We start from the raw sequence: 23,539 nt of genomic DNA, 5'->3' as shown, positions 1-23,539 counted from the left end.
TTTACATGTAGGCATACTACGTGCGTAGGCATACTACGTGCACACGTGAACCAAAATTACGAGTAAAATAAAAGTATACTTGTCATCCATTCATCAACTGATGCCATGCAGACAGTCCTACTATTTGATGTGGATACCACAATGCCTTACCCTATCATCAATCCCGTCGCAGCCATAATGATAATAAGTCACATCCTTTTTCACCTGTTTGACCTCTGACCCAGGAGGGGACAGTTCACTGTGTACATTTGTCCATAATTCAACATTCATCTGGCCTACGCTGTCTCTACACGTGGTTCTGTTTACAAGGAAGAGCTATTACAAGGGAAGCAACTCGTGAACAAAATGACCATATATACGATCAGAAAAAAATCAATGTTATCTCAAATGCGGAGGTGTTCCAGTGGTGTAGCGACCTAAAACTTTTTCATTAACGAATGTATATATATATTTAATTTTACTGTTTCTAAAAATAATAAACAAAAAAGAAAAAAGGAAGGAAAAAAAACCCACACCCACCATTGAAAGACTTGTGAACCCTATACAGGCATAGCCTTTGGATTCCATAACTTTTGATTTAGTCGTTTTGAAGAAGTGAAAATAAAAATTTCAATGAGGATCGACGTGAATGGTGACCAAACTAATGAGGTCCAGGTAAAATTATTTAATGGGGACAGCACACCCTGTACAATTCTAACGCCCTATCTGCAGGGTATACATGTGTAGTTGCTGTTTTGACTCTAATAGTGCTTTAATTTCAAGCGGAGATCTCTTACATAATATCTTTATATTGTTATACACCGGCATTCTTCTTTAGGGACATACTTTTATTCATTAATATTAAAAATATTTAGAGCCCATACCTTTGTCCAAAATTTTATGATAATGAAAAATCTATATCATGATTAAGTTTGGATAGTTCTAATGATAGATAAGAAAACCACGTGATGTTATCTCATTTAATCTATTAATTTATTGACTAATTTATTTCATTGTAATGTTTATGTACATTGGAATTAAAATGCTTCTAACTAATCACGAAGTCCTTTCCCAATTTTTATCAATTCGAAAAAAAAGTGTATTTTATAAAAAAATATTCCTTTCTTATTTATGGGCATTATTAATATTGTTACGTTTAGTTGTACATGTCATGACAGTAGTATTGTAAAATTATGATGAAATAAAATATCACTTGCTAGTTATACTTTGTGCAGCTCACAAAATTACTATTTTGTGCTAGCAATAATTATGTTCTACACAAATGGACTACTAAATTCAGTTTACAAAACACAGGTCAAGTTTCTATAAACAGAAACATCACGCGTTATGTTAATCTACTAATCATCAATGTTAAAATAACGTATAATAGATTGCATAAGCACATTGCATATATTCAAGCACATTGCATATATTCTGTGCGTAAATGACCAACTTCTCGACTCCCAAAGCCGTAATCGTAATTACCATATGAAGTCATCATACTTATATAGTATATAAACAGTGTAACCCCTGGTTATTTTTAGGAAATTGCATTGAATATATTTCTGTTATATTGTCCTAGCACATAAGGTGCCAATCAATTATTATGTGGTGGTATTCAACTTTTTTAGAAGTCGATTATTTACAGAGTATAATTATATCTACTTTAATATTTTTTTATGATATTGCATTGCACGTATTTCTGCTCTATTGTCTTCGCGCTGAAAATATCATCTAAACATATGTGGTGATTTTCAACTTTTTTTCACAGTTTGATATCCTTGAACTTGTTTCGAAACAATCAAAGATCACATTTTTTGTATTTCTACACAAAACTTAGGTCTCATAGGTCTTCACCACATTCTAAAATGTAGAATTCATTATGGTTCTACATATCAGCGTTAAAGTATATACTTTTAAAAAGATGTCTAACTTTTCTTGATTTGATAGAACTAGTTTATACGCATGTATGAATGCGTGTTCTGTTGTCTGTTGAAGTATGAAATAGGTTACCATAAATACACCATCGATAATTCTATACACTAAAGTGCACTGGTCAAAACCGTTTGCCAATTGATATGATATTGCGGTATCTAATTTACCATTTGTTATTCTCATTGTTTGTTTGACTGATCTCTGCAGATATATTTGACTGTACAATTTTAAAGCGTGATTAGTGGAATTATATTGATATTCTACTGCAAACTGATCTGGAAATTTAATAAATTCGTTCCTTATTGTGGTCAAAGATTATAGATTTGAACATTCGCTGCAAATCAGTGTATCATATGTATATAAATCTAACAAATAGCCCTAAAGTACACAAATTTGTATTACCAGACAACAGGATAGAAAAGCTTCCACCGCAGTTCTGAAAAAAACGGTAAAGGTTAACCTTAAATATGGCAAAATCACAAAAAATATAGGTCATATAAATTTACTAAACGCTTCAATTTGGACACCAATCAAACATGCCTTCTACTGTCTGAATAAAGTCCTATTTAGGTGTACACAAACGGACATTGATATCATCACTCTGAAAAACACTAGTTGGTTATGATACTCCGACTTTTGTTCAACTTTGACCGAAAATACGAATGTTTTGCATGTAAAGAGCCTTTTTTAGGACATACTAGCATTATGACATATATTCGGACAAATGGCTGTCAATGATAAAATGCTCATTTTTACTGATTATTGTCCGTCGGTCCGAATTTCTTAATGAGATAGTTTCGCTGATCTCTTGCCGTTTCATCTTAATCTCCTTTCGATTGGCGTATTTTTCAAGTCTTTTTACCCATGTACATTTTTTTTTCGATCTTGACACACGTTGATATAGCTGAAGTTTGTTTGTTTTAGTTTTGAACCCTGTGGATCAGTATTAAATCAACGAAGCTGGTGTCAAACCAATGTGATTTATTAAAAAATTTATTTTAACATAATTCCAACATATCAAAGACAAATCTGACAAAAAAAACATAGCCATATAACAAGACGTACACATCAATGGATTGGTCATGATACATTTTCTCTGTTAAAAAAAAAAAACAATAAATAAAAAAGGACACTGCAAAATATCATCCTTTAGAATTACACCGTGGGACGACGCATATATTCTATATAGCGTATAAGAAAATACATATAACATGAAAAGTCAATCCAACATGACCTAAAGACTAAACCATGTTCTATATAAAAATAACAAAAAAGTAATCCAATAATGACATACAAAATAATGGAATGCTGGTCATGACATCATAATAATTAGGACTCCATATTAAATCAACACATGCACTGTAACTGGAGACTCAAAAAATGACCATACCAATTAACACTGATAACAGTACAGTAAGTCCTTTTTCAAATAGAGAACAATAAAGGAAAAAAAACATAACAAAATATTGTCCCTTTCGTCAGAATATTACGCCACACAGTGACAAATGCTGACAAGCCTGTACATTAAAACAGTCAGCATGTTGTTCACTGTGGATCATGCATAAATTGAAGTTCTTCAGTGCTGCTGATGAAAGACATTGACGGTAGGAGATTATATTAGGACTACATTATATGCAAACTATCTACATGGAAAAAACTTTGTTGAAAACGTTGTTCTAACGTTATTGTCAAATTAAAAAAATAACATAAATTGTTGCCAAAAATTAATTGATATTGTAGTATGAAAGTAATATATCTTTCGTGTGTGTCAGTTAAGAGAAAGAACAGTTCGAGTTCCTGGTTTAACATAGACAATAACGCCTATATCAATAATAGCATGGTTCCAGGGCTTCTATACATTTAAATTGCTTGTCTGCAAATTGGCCAAGATCAAAACTTTGAAAAAATGAAACTGAAATAAGCGAGACAGATCATCAAATTGCATAATAGAAAAAATATAACTATAATATCTATACACTATTAATTTATCTATATGAATGGTAACCAAATAAAACTTTTTGATTAACAAGAATAAATTATATAAGATATTGAAGCTAAAATACATTTTATAAGGCGTAAAATGCGTTTAATGGTAACTCTTTTGATATTGTCAGATCTTTTGGTCGCTATATGTGGCATATTATTACAATTGTTGGGTGTTTAAACTCTGGGCGTCGTTCTCTCCAAACTATCCTGTAAAAACATTCAACTAGAAAATCTCATAAGTCTTTGTTTTGTCCTCTTACATAGAACTTTCTTGTACATATTCTGCACACACATAAATTTCCTCTTCCAACGTTTCCGTCATGGTTTGATAGAACTTTGGAATCATGCGACTGAGAGGTACACGTTTATAGTCAGTGATCACATTTGTATATACACGTTCATGTTTTATGTTCAGTTCACATTTGTTGGGCAGCACAGCACGAGTAGAGTATGCGTGCACATACATGTATGCAGGTAAAACATGTAGAAAATTCAGTTAGTTCAAAATTCCGAATGAAATATCAGCATTTGTACATAAATAAATGGATTTAATACAGTTCATAGTCACACTGGCACGATAAGCTCGCGTTCACAAGCACAAATCTATGTACATGTCTGTTAGATGGGGAAGTCATGTTATTGTACATATCTGTCATAGACAAAAGGTTTCAAACAGTTAAAAAGAGTGAGTTGTAGAAGGAAATCATATCAATGACTACCCTGGTCCTCCTGGTGTTCCGATTGATCACAATTTACTTAGAGCCGAAGTGAGGGCCACCATCATGCTACAAGGACGATAATCAAGGTGTTTTGACTTGTGATTGCTCTAAAGTAGAATGATGTAGTTATGTGATGAAAACATAACAAATTTGTGTAAATGTCATATGAGATTATATGAAACTCGTCTCGTAAAGGCTCGCATAAGCAAAACCTTCCTAGCCTCGTTTCATAAAATCTCATATGAAATAACCACACATTTAACATCCTAAATATATATTAATAGGTATGTTTAAAAACTATCATACTGAAGAAACGAAATCAAGAAGGAATATCTGAGTCTCCGAAAATATCCTCTAACATGGCATGAGCTAATAACTCTGTGCAACATCAGAACTTAAACCGACTGGCCGTCATCGGGAAAATCTTAATGTGTGATTTGGTTATTTCCGTCACCAATTTGTACATTTTCAGCATGCGTGATTTGGCTACTTCCGTCACCAATGTGTACATTTTCAGCATGCGTGATTTGGCTACTTCCGTCACCAATGTGTACATTTTCAGCATGCGTGATTTGGCTACTTCCGTCACCAATGTGTACATTTTCAGCATGCGTGATTTGGCTACTTCCGTCACCAATGTGTACATTTTCAGCATGCGTGATTTGGCTACTTCCGTCACCAATTTGTACATTTTCAGCATTTGTGATTTTGTTATTTACGTCACCAATTTGTACATTTTCAGCATTTGTGATTTTGTTATTTACGTCACCAATTTGTACATTTTCAGCATTTGTGATTTCACTGATGTGAGCATTTCCAGTATTATTGACGACCATGTTGTGCTGATTTCTCAGGTGCATGTTCCCTGTAATGTAAAATATTGTTGTATTTGTTTACATGTTATACCGTATAGGTGTTATCTCCGCTATAAATCTAAAAACGCTTATACTAAATTTTGAAGATTTTCAAATTTTCGTAATCATAGCAATGTCATGCGAAATCGTAAAAATATAATTCACTCGGATAACCAGTTATATGGTATAACAGTAATATATAAATATCGAAAAGTTAAAAGGATGTCATGGAAATATAAATGCGAATACCTGTATAGCTTCATGCCATGGAGTTCAAAACATGCATGATCAGTGGTCAAAACACTTTGGTTACATATACATGTATTGCAGTGCAGTTATAATGACATTATAGTAATTACCCGTGCATTTGGCGGTGTAGACTTCTTTCCGCTTCTTTGTAATTTCAACAAACTCTTGGCATCCGGAATCTACCGCGAGATTGTGTGCTTCTATGGCTCCTCGAAGTGCAGCGGCTGGGTTTCTTGTGCGATAGTAATAGTCCGATTTTGCCATCAAATATAATATTTTGATGACAACGCATTGCTCAAGATTGCATATTCCTTGTAAATGTTTGAAATTGTTCTTTGCTTTGGTAAGTTGGGAGGGAAACGGAATTTCAACCTGATCGACTCTATCGACCTCTTCGCCACAACCAAGTATAGCAATGTTTAATCTGCATAACGTATGGCCTATCCCAAACTCTTTGTCTACTGTTTCGCATTTGTTGAATGCATCTATAGCGTGTATATAATCGTTAATGGCGTCGTCCTTATCATTTTGTGACCTTGCGCGCATGTATAAGAGCCACCCGACTACACTTCCTTGCATCATTCTTCCTAAAGAATCTATCCTCTGAAAACACTCTACAAGAAAATCTCGAAGGTCCTCGATTTGCCCTCTCGCATAGAGTACTCGCGCTTGAGGTATAGCTAATAATAGTCTGAATAAATCAGGCTTTCTCGACAATCTTGCAACTCTTAATCCTTCTTGTACACTTTTTTCGCACAAATCGATTTGACCTTCCAACATTTTGCAGTTAGCATCAAAGTAAAATTCAATGCACATGTCGTCTTCGTGGATAGGAACATATCTATTTGTCAACGTATTGTACTGGTTAGCCTTACGGTTGAAGTAATTAATCTGCCTTTCGCAAAAAGTAATATCGTCTAGGTTGGGCATTATCAAAAAGCAGCATTTCAGCCAAGAACAAAACAATGTTATCTGTTGTCTGGTATCTGAATGCGTCCGCATTCTCCGCCTAGACCGTGTGACGACACTCCCTCTTGATCGTAATAATGGCATGCTTTCTTCTGTGCTAGCTATGATATGGTCACAATATACACATCTCAATTTAGGATGTAATTAATCTAGTTTTCTATCACCAATGCTGAAACGAGAAAATGAAATATTTATAATATATTTTAATATTCATCACAGTAACTGTAACCAAACTTTCTTTTGCGGTTATTAAATTTCGCAATTATAGTTCGTGGAGAGTAATGTTCGCAGAATGAAAATTTCTGTTAAATATATATATTTGGTAATTATTTATTCGCAGAAATAAACTTTCATGAATTCATTAAGGTCGGGAAATAAGCCAAAGTAAATTGCATGCGAATGAAAGTTCATTTACATTAAAGTTGTATGTGCTGTAATATTTATACTCATCGATCAAAAAGCGTTTTTTTTTTTAAATATTATATTCACAACCAAAATTTACCACCGTTTTGAAAATTACATTACTTCCGATGCACAGGATTTAATGTTACAAGTACAAGTAAGAGCCTAAAATGATTTCTGGCAGTACTTACATACGGTCATAAAGCCAAGTTGTGGTCTAAAGTTTCGTTATACATTTTCATAGTGTTGTTGTAATTGTAAAGTAACTTCTGCTAAACATACATTAAACAAGAATCTTACACTGCATAAATTCTGTGATGTAATTATAATGTTAATAAGGCATTAATTCACCAAGTCGTATGGTTTCAAATAGATTACTGGAGATAGCATAACAGTGTGGACATTACAGTGGATACATTAGAAAATACAAAAGACAAAAAAAAAAAGAACATTCCGAAACCATACCGTACACTCAATGAATTTATGTGACAAGTGTTTGGTAAATGGTGGTTGCCCACACCAAAACTTCAAATCGACTCAACAAAATACTATTTCGGAGAAATTAAGTTTCACGAAAAAAATCTATAAGATTGAAAAAGTTTTAATCCATGATGATGAAACAATATTCTGCTTTTTACTTTTTTTGTGAAAAATTCTTATAAAACTCATCATATACTATGTTTCAAAATTTCCATTCGAATAACTAAAGCGGTATTCCCATTTGTTTTATAAAACAATTTCAATCTTTCTTATCTATTTTCAAATCAAGAGTACGATCTTTTCATTTTTCATGTAAAATCAATTTGTCAGAAAGCAAAGATCTTAAATGTGCGCGCACGAGAATGTGTTTGTTTTATATATCTCATCAATATTTCTATCAATTTAATTTCAACAAATTAAAAATTGATTCTGGTTATTTTACAAGAATAATAATAATCAAGTATGTCTATTTGCTTTCTCCATATTCACACCCAATTTAATTGCAAAACTATCTAAATGAATATCTTGTATTGGGACTATCTGTAATATGATAAATTATGAAGATGGAAGAAGCCATGAATCAATTGAGGAACAATTTATTTGAATTATTTAATTTTAAATTTATTAATACCCATATTATTAATTTGACTATTCCCAATTTGATTTTCTTCACATCAAAGTATGTTCCTATTATTTAATTTCAAATCCGAAATACATTCGTACTTACCTCATTATCGAACAAACTTTTTTCGAAGCATGGTGGAGGTTTTGATAGGTTACAGGACTGTGTTCAAGTGCTGGATCGAATCTCAGTGATTGTATGTTGCTTAGTATCAATTTTTTGTTGTTGTAAATTTGGGTTTTCCAGAACTGCTCTATTAATACATACACATAACTCAAATTAGCTTTGTCTATAATAAACTGAACATACCTGTAAAAAAATGTAATACATGTACCTGTATATCCAATGCGATTAAAAATAACATTATCGTCACTAATGTGCTTATGTAACCAGATCGCTTTGATTATTTTACAAAATTGGAACGATTACAAGAGCCTCTTTCAATATTTCTTGATAAATTAACACTATTGTATGATAAAATATATTTTAAAAGAATGAAAATAAAGCTTAGAAATATAAATTGTTGTATCGTTGATTCGTCAGAAAACCTTATTGATATCTTCAACTTTATGAAAATGATCTATCAAGCTTTTTATTTTAAGTTATATGTGCCGTAATTTTCATACTCACAAATCAAGAAGAAATTTTAAAATTTTATTCACCATCAAAATTTACCAACATTTTGACACTTACAATGCTTACAATGCATAGGTTTTAAATTTACAAGTAGAAATAAAAGCTGAAAATGATTTTTGGCAGTACTGCCAAACTCGATATATTTACATCTATAGTGCATTGAAATAAGTACATAAGGTGAGACCATGAAGTCAAATTGTGTTCTACAATTTCATTTCACATCTCGACAGTGTTATTAGTAAATGTAAAGTGAATTCTGCATGTACGTTTCCATCTTAACATACATAAGGCATGGTATGTTCTCACTAGATATAGTGTGATAGGATGATTCGATAATGTTGTTGGATTAAATATGCATTAGCCATGTTGTTAGAGAGAATCAATTACCATTCTTTTAACTATTCCTTAATGGTGTAACACAACTTGACATTTTAAAAAGGAACTTGCGTTAAGGATACATTTAGTTGAGGATCATCATACCACCTTAAACCTAACACTTTTTGTTTTGGGGTTCGATCATTGAAATAAACCCAAATCTTACACTTAGTATATATTTCATTCTGTCCATAAGTCAACAGACTATGGATTTCTATTGGGACATTTATTATGTTATGTAAATTATAATGACATTTTATACAAAACTTATACACAGGCAATATATCATAACCTGAACTTCAGACAAGAAATCTGGTCAATTTTAGGTCGATGTTAGGTCAAAATTTCTTGACCTGAGCTTTTGGTCTATTTCTGGTCAATTTCAGGTTAGGAAATTGTGGCTGTATAGGTATTTTCATCGATCGCCAGTGAATAAGATATGACGAACATTGACGTGAACGTTGATATTTGATGTTGTAAGTTTGTAAATAAACTACTGTCAGTCATAGAAGCATTCAATTTTGATAACCCCAATCCTACATGTATACAATTGCCATTCATTCACAATATCACATATTAAAAGCGTTATGATCAACCTAAAATATATGGGACCGCGATGGTCGAGTGGTCGAGTGTCGCAACATATAACCACAAGCCCTCCATCTCCGAGTTGCGAATTCGAACCCCATGTGGGACAGTTATCATGTAATTTTCCGATGGTCGATGGTTTCCCTCCAAGTTTCAAGTTTTATTATAACCAAATGCGATACAGCATAATGGCAGCTACTCCGTTTTTCTCCGCAATAGAAACATAGCACATTCTTAAATGATCCCGGTTGTTGGTGGGATGTTTAACTAACCAAAACAAACCTTAAATACTTTACTTGTCATGTGAGATATAGCCTTAAAATGTCTGTACAAATGCATTAGGACTTCAAAAAAAAATACGAATACCTATTACCCATATTGTAAACATCGTTATCGGCAGTTTCACTGTGGTGTACCCGTTCTGAACCGGCCGCCATCTCGAAGTGTCCACTCCAGATCGGGTACACTACAGCGAGTCTGAGTTGAACTAAATAAATAATTTGTTTACAACATTTTGACCCTCAATTCCAAGATATGACAGAAAAAATTCAAACATTGTCATATCTTGTGGTTCTTTCATGTGATTTTCATTCATAACCTTAGGGTCTCAGCTTTTCAAATCGGGAGTGGTCAAGATATCAATAGTCTATTAAAGCGGGTTTGAGCATAAATTAAAAAAATAATTAAGCCACGTTTTGTTGTAAGAGTTTTCAGCATTAAATCAGGCTGCGGTCAAAAGCCCGAGGAGCGAGGCAAGCCAAATTGATAAAACTACTTACTCTTTAAAGATGGAACCGTTGAAAGGTTTTCTTTACTAAACAAGCACACACTTTTCTCGAGAATGACCACAGGAGGCAGTATCCTTAAGTGTCTAGACTATTCATACAAGGAAATATTAGTAAAGTGTTACAAAAGTTTACGTTTATCATGATTAAAACCACGCATAAGATTGACGCTGTGTAACAATTAAATGAAGTTTTAAAGTTATTTTGATATTGCTGAATAGAGTTGCGTGCATTGTATTGGGCATTACTTAAAATATAGCGCATCCTTGTATATTAGAAACCACAAGAAACAAAATTTGAATTAAATATCAATATTTAATACAAATTATATTCCAACAGGCAAAAGATAACATCCATGTGTATCTAAGTAAATTTCAGAGATGCATATATTTAAATAATATTATAATAATATATAATTATATACAAATCAGAATTATCTCTGTTTATTTTATCGTTATTTGAGACATTGGTCCCTTTTGTTTATTTTTATTTTATGATACACAACATAAAAGTAATTTAATGTTATTTTTTCCGATTTCATCATGTATAACTCTCTCCGTTTTCTGGTAATCTCTGTGAACTCACTACACCCATACCATTCGGATAATTCAGCAGCTTTCACTGCAGATTCTGATGCTCCCTGAAAATTCCTAGTCCTATAAAGATAGTCCGATTTAGCCATCTCGTGCATAATTTTTATCACTGTGCAATGCCGTGTTGGAGACTTGTCTAACTGGTTCAGGTATTTACGAGCAGATCGGAATTCACCCGGGTACGGTGTATCAACAAGGTCTATAGTAGATCCATCTTCACCGCACCCCAGCAGGCAAATGACGAGTCGGCAAAGACAGTAGGCCTGTCCGAAATGTTTATCTTCGGTTTCATCCTCATTGAAAACGTCAAGGGCATATTCCAGACATGCTACTGCCTTATTGGAATATTTTATATACTCGGACATGGAGGTTGGATTAGATAGATCCAACGCGTTACCACGCATGAGTCGTTCTTGTGCCTGGCTGTAGAACAACCATCCTAGGAAACGACCCGAAACCACCTTTCCTTTCAGTTCCAACATCATGAAACATTCACTAAGAAAGTTCTGAAGCTCTTCCCTCTGACCTTCCATCCTGTACACTCTAGCCAATGGTGAGGCTAACATCATGGTAAGCAGTTCATACTTGTTGGACTCCTTCGCCCTATGCAATCCCTTGGCTATACAGTCCTTTGCCTGTTCTAAGTCACGTCTCAAGATAGCTTGATTGGCCTGGAAATACAGGGCTAAACATACTAAGCTGATGTCTTCTTTACATTCCAGAATGCAGCACAGTGCTGACAGTTTATCGCTCTGAGCTAGATTGTACAAATTAGCTGCCTGGTTGAAGAAAAATTTCTCTCGTTCGGACAAAGAATATAGAGACCGGTCAAACGTGAGCATTCGAAGTCCGCTTTGATAACACAGCCATTTCAAGACTATTCGACAGCGATTTTCATATCCTCGTTTAGATTGTTCGATGAAGACTTTTCTTAAATCTCCAACCGTATTGTCGGTTTCACTCGTGTCCGACTTCAAAAGAGATATTGTCGTCATCTTGCTATTGACAGGGCGTTCAGGTCCTCAAATGTTGGAATCTGATAAAAAGTGAAAATACATTTTTCAGTTCTTTCGAGAAAGTTTATTTTCTCTATAGCTAATAGAAGTTTATCTGTCTTATAGAATTTTATTCCTAATCTACGTACTGGTTACAGAGTTAGTGTTTAGGTCATTTGCCCCAAGGGTCAGTATGACCTCTTGTCATCATGCACTGTCCGTCGTCGTGAGCCTTGCGTAAACTTTTCATTTAAACGACTTCTTCTCAATAACTTAAAGGCCAAAGGTACTGATATTTGGCCTGTAGCATGCAGGGATAAAGAGCTACCACGTTTGTTCAAATGAATGACCTTGACCTTTATTCAATGCCACAGGAGTCAAATAGGCTCAAATCTTTAAACGACTTCAACGACGTCTTATGAATAACTAAGAGGCCTAGAGACCTGATATTAAGCCTGTGACATGCTTGGACGAATGGCTACCAAGCTTGTTCAAGTGTATAACCTTGACCTCATTCAAGGTCACCGGGATCAAATAGGCTAAAATCTTTAAATCTGTAAATAACTAAGAGTCCTAGAAACCAGATATTGGACTTGTAGCATGTTGGGGATCAAGGGACCTTCATTTATTGTATAATTCATCAAATATATGAGAACCTGAACTTCTATCAAAATAGTTATTTGTATTGCCTTATTATTTGCCACTACTATATTCTTTGAGGTGTTGTATTGTGCCAATAGTCAGATGACCGTTAAGGCCCAGAGACCTTTTGTTTCTTTGTTTTACTGTAGTTGTTTTTGTTTATTAATGTCGTTATTGGATAACATATTGTTTCTATGAAGTGAGTTTGCCTATATAGCATTAGTATATCGACGTATACAAACGACCAAATACCACTAAGCACCTGCCCCTTTTTGTGAATGCACTGTAATTATTGTAATCCATGTTATTTTCGAGGGAGATTTATTTTTTCGATAGGAATTCGCGAGAATACATCACCGCGAAAAGGATACAAAACTTCAACTAAAATTGGGTGTTTTGTCTGTAAATAGCACAATGAAATTGTCTTGAAAACATCGTAAATTAAGTCACCGTGGAAATAGGTGGTTTACAGTAAGCTAATATTCTAATAACGTCTGCTATACTTTATAGCTGATTTTAGCTTTACACTCGTAAGTAAATCGCACGGGAAAGAAAGTTGGTTTGCAGTATCTGTATAGAGTGGCTATTATCTAACTTCTTTCAAGGATGCTCACTTTTCCCAGTAAGATAATTTCCTTACGGAACACTAACAAACGATTAATGTATTTGACATATTATCTCATTACATTTATATTTCAAGCGACTAAAAGAAACAATTTGTGAGAATATATAAAAGCGCTTGGCCATAATGACAGTTTGAGATAAGACATTGTCAAATACACTGATGATACAATGTATAAATCTATTCATTACGCGGAATCCAATTTACCCTAATAAGGCAGATGAAATACACCCGGTAAACAATCAACGTTAACACTTACCTTCACCAGGATGTCTATGGAAATAATCCAGACCACAGGGATATATCTTTTCTTGATATTCAACGTCACCGATTAGATTTCGGTATTCAAACCAACGTTTTTATTTCGCACAATTTATTATGTATTCACAAATTCGTAAAATTTCCATTTTCTTCGTAAATTTTCGAAAATTTTACAAAAAAGTCAATTTACTCCTATGACTATTTTTAGAACTATCCGTCGACTGTTCATGTATGGCGTGGGATAACGAAAAGAAATATATATAGACATTAGTTAATATATAAGACGTTACCTACACTGTAAATTTACAGTCCATTATGTAAACTATAATTATAAACCGACAAATTTGGCCCTGCTCCACATCCGATTGGTAAATCCACACTACAAATCAGTCATGGTTATGCATGACACAATAGCGGGTTCAAATCCTGGTTCAGATTGAAACTATTTACATGGTTACAATGTACATATGGTGCTTAATTTCAATAAACAAATTAACAATGACGTAATTAGATATTGATCAGCATAAAAAGACAGGAATGGAGACATGCGGTACCGTGGAAATTTCCACAAGTATAATGGATATGTATTATCTTACTTCTGCATAGAGTCAATGTATTTAACACATATCCTTTAAATTATCAAAATTAAGAATATAGAGTGAAAATGTACTTATTGGTACACTTTAAGTATTCGAAATTATTTCCCTGTGAAGATAAGATAAATTATAACAATTTAACGAAAATTCTTCGCTGTTCAGAAAAATAACCACCAATCTTGACAAGCTATTTATTTATTTATTTATTTTATTTACATGTACTTAATTTTTCGTTATGCTGAGCGTTCGAGGTAACCAAGATAAAAATCATAGTGTTCTAGATGTAAACGCCATATATTGCATGTGTTTTGATTTGATTTAAACTCATTTTTACGTTTCGATTGTATATGACTTTGTTTACAAACCTGGTTTTTATTTAACATTTTCTAATATTTTTTGAAATATGATGTGGACAAATTTTAAATACCAAAGTACATGTAGAATCAAACGAAAAAACCCCTTCATAAGTCTGTTAAATATAAAGTATATCCTTGATTCATTAAATCGACTAAAATTGACAAGTTTTCAAAATGCATCAGAATTTAGCTTCTAAATCTCTGTAAGCTAGTTTTACATCGTTAATACATGTATGAAAAGCCGATAAGTTATGTAGATTGATAAATAAATAAAAAGTACCTATTAGGATTTAAACCAAACAAAGGAATATCGTTTTTTTAAATGCTATGCCATTACATTATTCAAATCACGAAGATAAGGCATGGATATATAACGTTTAGCGATTGGCCAAATATGACTAAAAATGGTGTGCTATTTTCAGACGAAATGCAACGTGTAATACCGTAACTGTTATTAAGTAAACAAACATGAGTCAGATCCTTCAATGGTAATTTTCCATTTGATGCCAATATTCGAGCTCGTGGATAACGTAATCAAGAAAAATACAATAGAAATTTCCTAAGGATTAACTTGAAGGCCTATTTTGTGGTATGGAGATAAACGAATTTCGGATTATGATGAGAGTGTTTTACCCAGTGTTTTGTGTTCATAAGATGAAAGCAAATAAATCCTTTAAATTTAATCTTACATAGACAATTGCTTCATTTCCCATTTTAATTTCATACTTGTTATCTATTAATGCATTACGCCATTGTTTCAACCAGAATCGACCTTACAAACGGCAGTGTTGTTTTTGTTCCTTAATGGGTATTTCAACATATGAATTATATGATACCATTAATATCTGTAGCAAGTTGCCAGGTGCAAAGTTTATCGAAAATTTTTTTAAGGGGATTTAAAGAAAAGACCCATTTGGCGGCCATTTTGAAAGTGTGTCTTTTTTCGCTTTGAGTAGAGCCAAAGTATTACCATTTTTGGCTTAAATTGTTTTTACTTAAATCATCAATGCGTCTGAATTTTTTAGCTGCATCGAGCTAATTTGCAGTAATTCTTTACTAGCTTCGTGGTAATTAAAATATTAAGAATTAATGTGTGACATCATACGTTTTTGTCACTATACTTTATATTTAATGGTAATTTTAGCACTTTTATTTTTTAATCTTAGTTATATTAAAAAAAATCACAAATATTAAAGTGGGGCAAAAAAGTAAGCACACGGACCCCCCATTTTTCTGCCTTGTTTGGAAAAGTTAACCTTTTCCCTATTGATACGCAAAATATTTCCAAAATTTTAATACCAGAACTTTTTCTTTAAAGGGTTAAATCTGGCAAAAATGGCTGAAAATGGTGCATTTTGAAGCCCAAAATTAAGGGGTTGGGGTAGCATATGTTTTTATTCTGAGTACAAAGAGGAGTCTTATTGAACATAACTGCTATATTTTTAAAAACCACTACTGGAAAATTAATTCTGCAAACATTCATGCATATCAAACACCTCATTAGGAAATTATGGATTTAACATCGAGTGTATATGGTCAAAACGACAAAATTCCCATAAAATCCAATATTTTGTTAATTAGGAATCTTTGAGTGATAATACATGTAGCTCAAAAAAGTTTGATACAAGAAAATTTTGACCTCTCAGAGGTGTGCATCACTAAGTGTATTGGAATTAAATCAAGTAGACTGAGAATGATATCAATACTATTTATTCACAAGAAATTCCTTACATATACACGACATAACACGCATTAACTTTATATACGTCACACAGATCTGCAGTAAAGCGCGATGGTCTGGTAAGCAATTTCCTATGTTCCTGCATTAACCAAGATGTACCATTGTAAAGTAGCCATCATCGGATATTTTAGTAAATCACAATTTGAATTGGGCAGCAGGCAGGGCCTATATACGCCCTCAGCACATAATTACATGCAACATGCACGTATATAGGGAGTAAATAATATATATTTATATGCATGTATATTCATTTTTTCAATTCAAAATTGATTTTAATTAAACATCAGATACTTTTTCGCAGTGATTATGATCTTGCCCGTCTTTATCATTTTCATTTTTGTACGAGATGTTAAGACATCTATGGTGTTATATCAATCAGTATTATATTTTAAAATTTTGATATTGAACATCGACACTAAGGATACACAAACTGAAAAAAAAACAAGAAGAAATATCTGGTTCTCCGAAAATATCCTCTCACTGTGTATAGGCAAATAACTGATAATCCGCCTGGATCGGAAAAATGTTGCTGTGTGATTTGGTTATTAACGTCACGTGTACCAGTGTGTACATTTTCAGCATGTTTGATTTTGGTAAACATCACCAGTGTGTACCTTTTCAGCATGTTTGATGACAATCTTTTGCTGATTTCTCAGGTGCATGTTTCCTGTAATGTAAAATACTGAACTTATTGTATTTTGTTATATTTCATAACGTATAGCTGGTATTTACGCGATAAATCTAAAAAATTATTGTAAATGTTGACGATTTTCAAATTTTCGCAATCATAGCAATGTCCTGCGAAATCGTAAAAATATAATTCTCTCGGATATACGGTATAACAGTAATATCGAAAGGTTAGAAGGATGTCAGGCGAATAAATACGAATGCATCTTCATGTCATGGAATTCAAAACATACATGATCATTTGAATAGACACTTGAATTACATTTATTACAATGCGAAGTATATATGACATGTCGTTATAGTGATTACCTCTATGTCCAGGGTCGTAGACTTCTATTCGTTTCTCTGCCATTTCTTTATATTCCATACAATTATATTTCAACGCCAGGTCATGAGCCTCCTCAGCTGATCTCAATGCATCCTCCAGTTCACCAGTGCGAAATCTGTGGTCAGACTTTGCTATCAAAAATTGAATTCTGATGACTATACAGTGTCCGAGAATCGCCATTTTTTTTAAACTCCTGAAGTTTTCTTCAGCTTCTTCCATATCAGAAGGTACCGGTAGATCAGTCCTGTGTATGGTATGAGCTCTGTCGCCGCAACGAAGAATAGTAATATTTAGTTGGCAAAGTGCATGACCCATTCCAAATATCTTGTCTAATGTTCCACTTTTATTAAACTTGTCAATCGCGCACTTATAATACAAAATAGCGTCTTTAGCATCAGTTTGTATCCTCGCTTTATTGTAGAAAAACCAGCCGAGGATAAAAGTTGGAAATGACCTTCCTAATCTATCTATCATCTGGAAACATTCCTCTAACAAATTTTGAAGTTCGTTAATATTATCTTTCATGAAAAGTATTCGTGCTTCTGTTAAAGCAAATAGCAGAAAGAATAAATCAGGTTTATTCGATAGGTTTGCAGCTCTGCGTCCGTACTGCACATGCTTTTCTCCCGCTTCCACATCTCCATGTAAGATGCAAAAATGTGCTTGAAAATAATGGTCAAGACATTCATGATCATTTTTCGAACGATTTCCCTTCGTCAAAGTGTTATATTGGTTAGCTTTGTCATTAAAGAACTGAAGCTCATTCTTAGAAAAGTTGATATCATCATCATTGGGAAATAACCTAGACCATAAACCATATGTCATTTGAGAAAAAAGTCCTAGCAACCTCAACCAAAGTATCCGCCTCCTCCTGCGGATGATAATTTTCCTATCCTTTTTTTCCTGTTCACACTCCATATTGGTATTAAGGCTGGCCATATTCCAGTCAGCGAAGTACGAACGATATGAATAATCACCAGCAATGAAATCATTTCTTCGGGTGTTACATGTCGCGCTGGGTAATTATGTACCTGTAAAAAGGTAAATTATAGATAAACACATTTTAGAAAAGAGAAGAAATAAAACAAATTACTGCAGGCAGTTGAATAATACCTTGTAAATACAAATAAATAAGTTCAATCATAAAAAGGGAACTGGAATAAGTAACTCTTTGATCACTAAATTTAATCTAATTCATTTTGAATTTTGTAATTCATCCTACGAAATGAGGATATTTTACAGTTAATAATGTTTGAACATAGGATTTTTTCATAGGAAATAATCTTTACATAAATATTCTTACCGGTCAATTTTTATGTTATCCATTTTCCCCAAAAATATTCAAGAACCAATACCTGAAATCAAAGTCTTTTCAAGAGTAAGATATTATACAGTATACCTATAGGAACATCCGAAGCTATTGAAATATATAAATAGGTTAAATGCAACGGTAGATATATTTTTGGCATTACTGGAATATCTGATCTCAAATGATTAACACATATATTTTAGTTGTTCCTATTAATAATAAGTGTCATAAACGTGGTCATCCGTTGGTTTCAATGTCTACAGTTGGTGTTCTTATGAGCCAGGTTCGCTGCATGATCTTAGATACGCAGTAAACAATACATAATACACACAAATATACAAAAGGTAGTGTTTCGAACATCTTTCAATGTATGTAATGTTATTCAGTTGCATTATCATCATAATATTAGTCGCCAATTGGGTACGATATACGATTGTTCGGTTTATACATGTGTCCGGTTTATAGAGGATAGAACCTTATCACAAAATGTTCACATGGAAATCATCAGAAGATTTTTTTTATTACAGCACAAACATTTATTCTCACATATGTACATGGTAGAACACAGAATTCCATCCTACGTTTTCTTGGTTTCTGAGGTGTACATGTACGATCCATTTCTCTCGGTGTGCTACATTCAAATGAACTCTCAGAAGTTATGTGTATGTTTTATTGTTAGAATTGACAGTGAAAAGTATTCACAAATACAATGTACATGTAACAAAACCGTCGAATGAAAAGTGAAAAGTTGTCACTATCTAGCCCTTAGTATACCGGTACAGGTAAATCCCCTTAGGCGCCTCATGATCAGTCCCATGTTGTGAAAACATTGCTGCCGGTTTGCCCAAGTTAATTTTACAAAGAAAGGTATAGTAACATTACCTAGACAGTTCCGGTTTTCAGAGTAGACAGGTTCCGGATTATGCAGGTTTTGGGTACTATAGTTTATTAAGAAATTTGCCGGGACCAAACAAATTAATCGGTATAGACAAGTTTCCGGTTTATACAGGGTTCGGTGTAGACAAGTTATACTGTATACATTTTAAAATGTCTAAACTGATAACCTATTTAATGATGTACAGGTGAAACAGGTGTCCTTTATTAAGAGTTGTCATCTTACACACGTTTGTAGAGTAAGATGCATCATACACAAGTGATTTGATGATCATATGAGGTATTGACGGGATATTATCTGATGATGTTTTGAATACTATTGTGAGAAATAAAAAATGAGGCTAATTGTGACGTGGTTAAAATTGAGAGTATTTGCCATTCATTATATCCATACATTAAACATTGGGAAAAGCGTCGTGTAAGTAAAGCGTATGACAACATTGAGAACATAACGCGGTAAGACTTACTTTATCTTGTTGATGTGTAGAAGCTTTTAAAGGTGCCGAAGATCTTTTGGTAAAATACCTGACTTAAAAATTGGTCATGGCGTGTGTCAACAACCAAGCATGAGTTTTACTCATTGTTTTATAACCACTCAACGACTGTGTATATATGAGGCAGACTTTTAAAATAAATGTATTCTTCGTAATTAATTTAAAGTAGACTAATATGTTTTTGATAAAGACATGAAAGAGACGATACATTGTATTGGATTAAAAATAGAACCAGGCATGAATACATATATGTACTTATTATTGATTACGAGTGTCGAGTTCTCGTTAAAATTATTACGGTGTATTACAAACATTGTGGTTCTGCTCAATTACCGACCAATTGTTCAATGGACAATGGCGCGGACATGTTAAATAGTTTGTGTATATTTTCATGCGTGTTCTAAATAGAATGTCGTTACATAATTTAAATGGGTGACCTTGAGAGGTTTAAAGAAATCATATTTTTTACTTTCCCAAATGTAGAAATAGTTTTGTCTTCCATCCATGAGAAATTTTGAGGTATTGAATGTTAATAAAGATCCGATTTAATAAATGGCTTGCAATATTTTGTGTGAGGGTAAGTTCATATCATTTAAAGATGCTCCACCGCTGACTCAGCCTGAGAAATGGTATTTTTCCACTAGCAAAAACAGGACCAGACGATTTAGTATTTTTCTTCAGTTACAAAAGCTACTTACTTTACACCATTACCACCATTGAAAAGTTTGAGCTTCTTATTTTACTTTAATTTAAAAATGTGAAAAATAAATAATTGCATCCCGAAAAAATTTGTTGGCATTATATCCTATATGGAATGAAGAACTGATTGTGCATGCGCCAACGGCAAAATAAATTATCTTTTACTGTTTTTTTGTGTTATTTAGATATATATATACACGATTAATCACCAATTACTGTTCAAAGGATGAATATCATTTATGCTCTGTCGGCGGTGGAGCATCTTTAAGTTGTTGTTTCGATAAAGTAGTTGCATTTAGTTTATTTTACGTCCCTTAACTGCCATGATCATTTATTGACGTGATATTTTACGAAAGATGGAATACCTGAAGAAACGTCACCTACTTACGATTAATATATGACAACTGCCCTTCGGAGAGCCATTGGTAAGATGTGTGACACTTTAGCCATTCCCCCATCTCAACCCCTGATCTAATAGCGTAGACGTAGACGTTATATATAGAAATAGAGTTTTACATATCCACTCTGTTTTAAGTCGATAAGAATGGAGGAGTTATTTCTCTTTCAAAACTAATATACCAACACATTGAAGCCGCGTTAATGAAATTAGTCTTAAATCATTATCAACATACAAATGTAACTTTCAGCAAGTTTTATAAATTGTTTTCATAAATTTAAAAGTTTAGCTTCCTACATGACTCGATATTTCAAATTATGTACCATTTTTCACGAAACAGAAATACACCAACACTGACGATTGGCAAGACACATATCAACAGCTGAATGAACAAAATAGCTTGGTGATATCTTAATGTACAATCTATGTTCTTTTGCCTTACCCTTACAGTGTTAGAAATGTTGCATTTCCAATGTTAGTTCACCTTGGGTATCTGTGTAATGTTTGTAATCTGAACGCCGTGACAATTTAGATGTACAGGATATCTGTGATTCTGAAGAATGCAAAGTCATGATATAGAAAATCCATTCCATTGCTATTTGAAAATGTCATATAACAAACTTGAGGTTTTTCAATGTAAAACCAATTTTCATGATGTAATACTTACCATAACTTTAGTATGCAAATACGCTACCTACACCCATCTTTGTAGCCCCAACAAACATAAGATTTGAGAATCCCGTCTCCCTACCGTACCTCATCTCGTACTCGACGAGAGTAACATAGAGTGGTCTCCCTTCCTCAAAAACCCTTTATGGAGCCACAGGGGCAAAATGGCTGAGGAGGAAAGGGGAGGAAACAGAAGGGTGGGACTCCATAAAGTTATGGTAAGTATTACATCATGAAAATTGGTTTTACATTGAAAAACCTCAATTTCATTTCAGTAATACGTTACCATAACTTTAGTATGCGAATTCGTCTTACCGTAGTGGAGAGTCCGAAGCCAGGCAGCCCAATCAAACATCAAATCTAGGAGACAAGCTCCAGTAGGGAGAATAAAACGGGGTTCCAGGAAACCCCTCAAAGGAAAGGGATAAAAAATGGAATACCTCCCAGAGAATAGAGGAGTACCATCGTGATGCCTGCCCGCATACAGTTAAAACCAAAAAAAAAATACCATGTCTAGGGCGGAGGAACAGTCACAGACTGAGCCGCCACAACTGGACCCAAGGAAAACAGTCCCTCAGAATGAGAGGACAGGGACCGGAGGTAAAAGTCAGTGAAAGTAGACTGACCACGCCAAAAGGCAGCAGACATGATGTCCTGGAATGAGGACCCATTTAGGAGAGCCAAAGAAGCTGCAAGGGCTCTAACCTCATGAGCCCTCACCTTACATTTCGCCCGAGATAGATCATTAGATAGCTCATAAGCAATCTTGATCACCTGACATATCCATCTGGAAATGGATTGGGAGGAGATATCCTGCTGACCCTGTTTAATGGGCAAGAATAGACGAGATCGAGTACCTCGCCCCCCCTAGTTTTATCAAGGTAAAACCTAAGTGCTCGACAGGGGCACAGCAACTGATCATTCTCCTCAGACTCAACAGAGACTGTCAAGGAAGGAATCCTAATGGGATCGGGCGAAAAAACCAGGAACCTGATTCTTTGCCAAAAAGGCAGGATCAGTGAGAAGGGTAACGGCAGAGCTATCTCTGGCCCAACGAAGGCACGAAGAGTGAACAGACAAAGCATGGATATCACTCCTCCTACGGCCTGAGGCAAGGGCAAGCAGGAAGACAGTCTTAAAAGTTAAAAACTTTAGGGAGACAGACCCCAAAGGCTCATAAGGAGCCCCCTTCAGTGACTCTAACACAAGAGCTAGGTTCCACTGTGGAGCTAACTGCCGTACCCTAGGCCTGTCCAGACTGAAGCCCCTAATCAAAGCAGACAACGAGGTGGAAGAACCTACCTCTCGTCTATCATGAAAAGACAGTACACTGGCAATAGCCGTGCGGTATCCCGCAATAGTACCAGAGGCGAGATTCCGTTCCCTAAATAAATAGAGAAGGAAATCTGCAATCAGCTGGACAGAAGCCTTGATAGGATCAATCTTCCTGCCGAAACACCAATCACAGAAGATCTTCCAGCGTGACTGGTAGACGGCAGAAGAGGAAGACCTAATTGATCGGGCGATGCGGGCTGACACGTCCGAAGAAAAGCCTGCCTGAGCGAGGCCTCCTGAGATAGCTTCCACGCGTGAAGGTGGAGGATCTCGGGACGTGAATGCATCGTCCGTGACCGAGGCTGGCGCAGGAGATTGGATCTGAGTGGAAGAACCAGAGGA

General features: G+C 34.4%; 2 protein-coding genes across 6 annotated transcripts in view; both read right to left on the bottom strand.

Moving 5' to 3' along the window:
* LOC138327700 (ufm1-specific protease 1-like) overlaps positions 1-23,539 on the bottom strand; it is a 57,560-nt gene that overhangs the window by 7,585 nt on the left and 26,436 nt on the right. The window contains exon 1 of one of the 2 annotated variants that reach the window (XM_069274013.1): positions 151-344. The exons of the other annotated variant lie outside the window; for it this stretch is intronic. Coding sequence (XP_069130114.1) covers positions 151-270 — 120 coding nt within the window. The 5' untranslated portion in view covers positions 271-344. Of the gene's footprint in view, positions 1-150; positions 345-23,539 lie in introns of those variants that run through there. 2 annotated transcript variants of the gene reach the window in all.
* LOC138327682 (uncharacterized) lies at positions 2,881-20,209 on the bottom strand. 4 transcript variants are annotated; one of them, XM_069273990.1, is made up of 5 exons: positions 20,071-20,209; positions 17,382-18,431; positions 8,301-8,448; positions 5,833-6,860; positions 2,881-5,484 (listed from the first exon to the last, which is right to left on the bottom strand). In XM_069273990.1, the coding sequence occupies exons 4-5, from the start codon at positions 6,773-6,775 to the stop codon at positions 5,045-5,047; spliced, it is 1,383 nt and encodes a 460-aa protein (XP_069130091.1). In that variant the 5' UTR covers positions 6,776-6,860; positions 8,301-8,448; positions 17,382-18,431; positions 20,071-20,209; the 3' UTR covers positions 2,881-5,044. The 4 variants fall into 4 exon arrangements, 3 of the variants coding, with proteins under 3 accessions (XP_069130091.1, XP_069130083.1, XP_069130101.1); XM_069273982.1 differs by lacking the exon at positions 20,071-20,209 and adding an exon at positions 18,704-18,860; XM_069274000.1 differs by lacking the exon at positions 20,071-20,209 and adding an exon at positions 18,756-18,815.

The sequence above is a fragment of the Argopecten irradians genome, chromosome 1 (genome assembly GCF_041381155.1).
Source record: "Argopecten irradians isolate NY chromosome 1, Ai_NY, whole genome shotgun sequence".
Classification (NCBI taxonomy): Eukaryota; Metazoa; Mollusca; class Bivalvia; order Pectinida; family Pectinidae; genus Argopecten; species Argopecten irradians.
Note: the sequence above shows the minus strand (reverse complement) of the source record. Positions and strands in the feature narration are given on the sequence as shown.

What these genes read in the sequence shown, in the direction of transcription:
- LOC138327682 (XM_069273990.1), bottom strand. Translation starts at nt 6,775, where the DNA reads ATGCCATTATTACGATCAAGAGGGAGTGTCGTCACACGGTCTAGGCGG. An exon ending in CTACACCGCCAAATGCACGG is followed by an intron (nt 5,485 to 5,832) that starts GTAATTACTATA and finishes TTTACATTACAG; the next exon opens with GGAACATGCACCTGAGAAAT.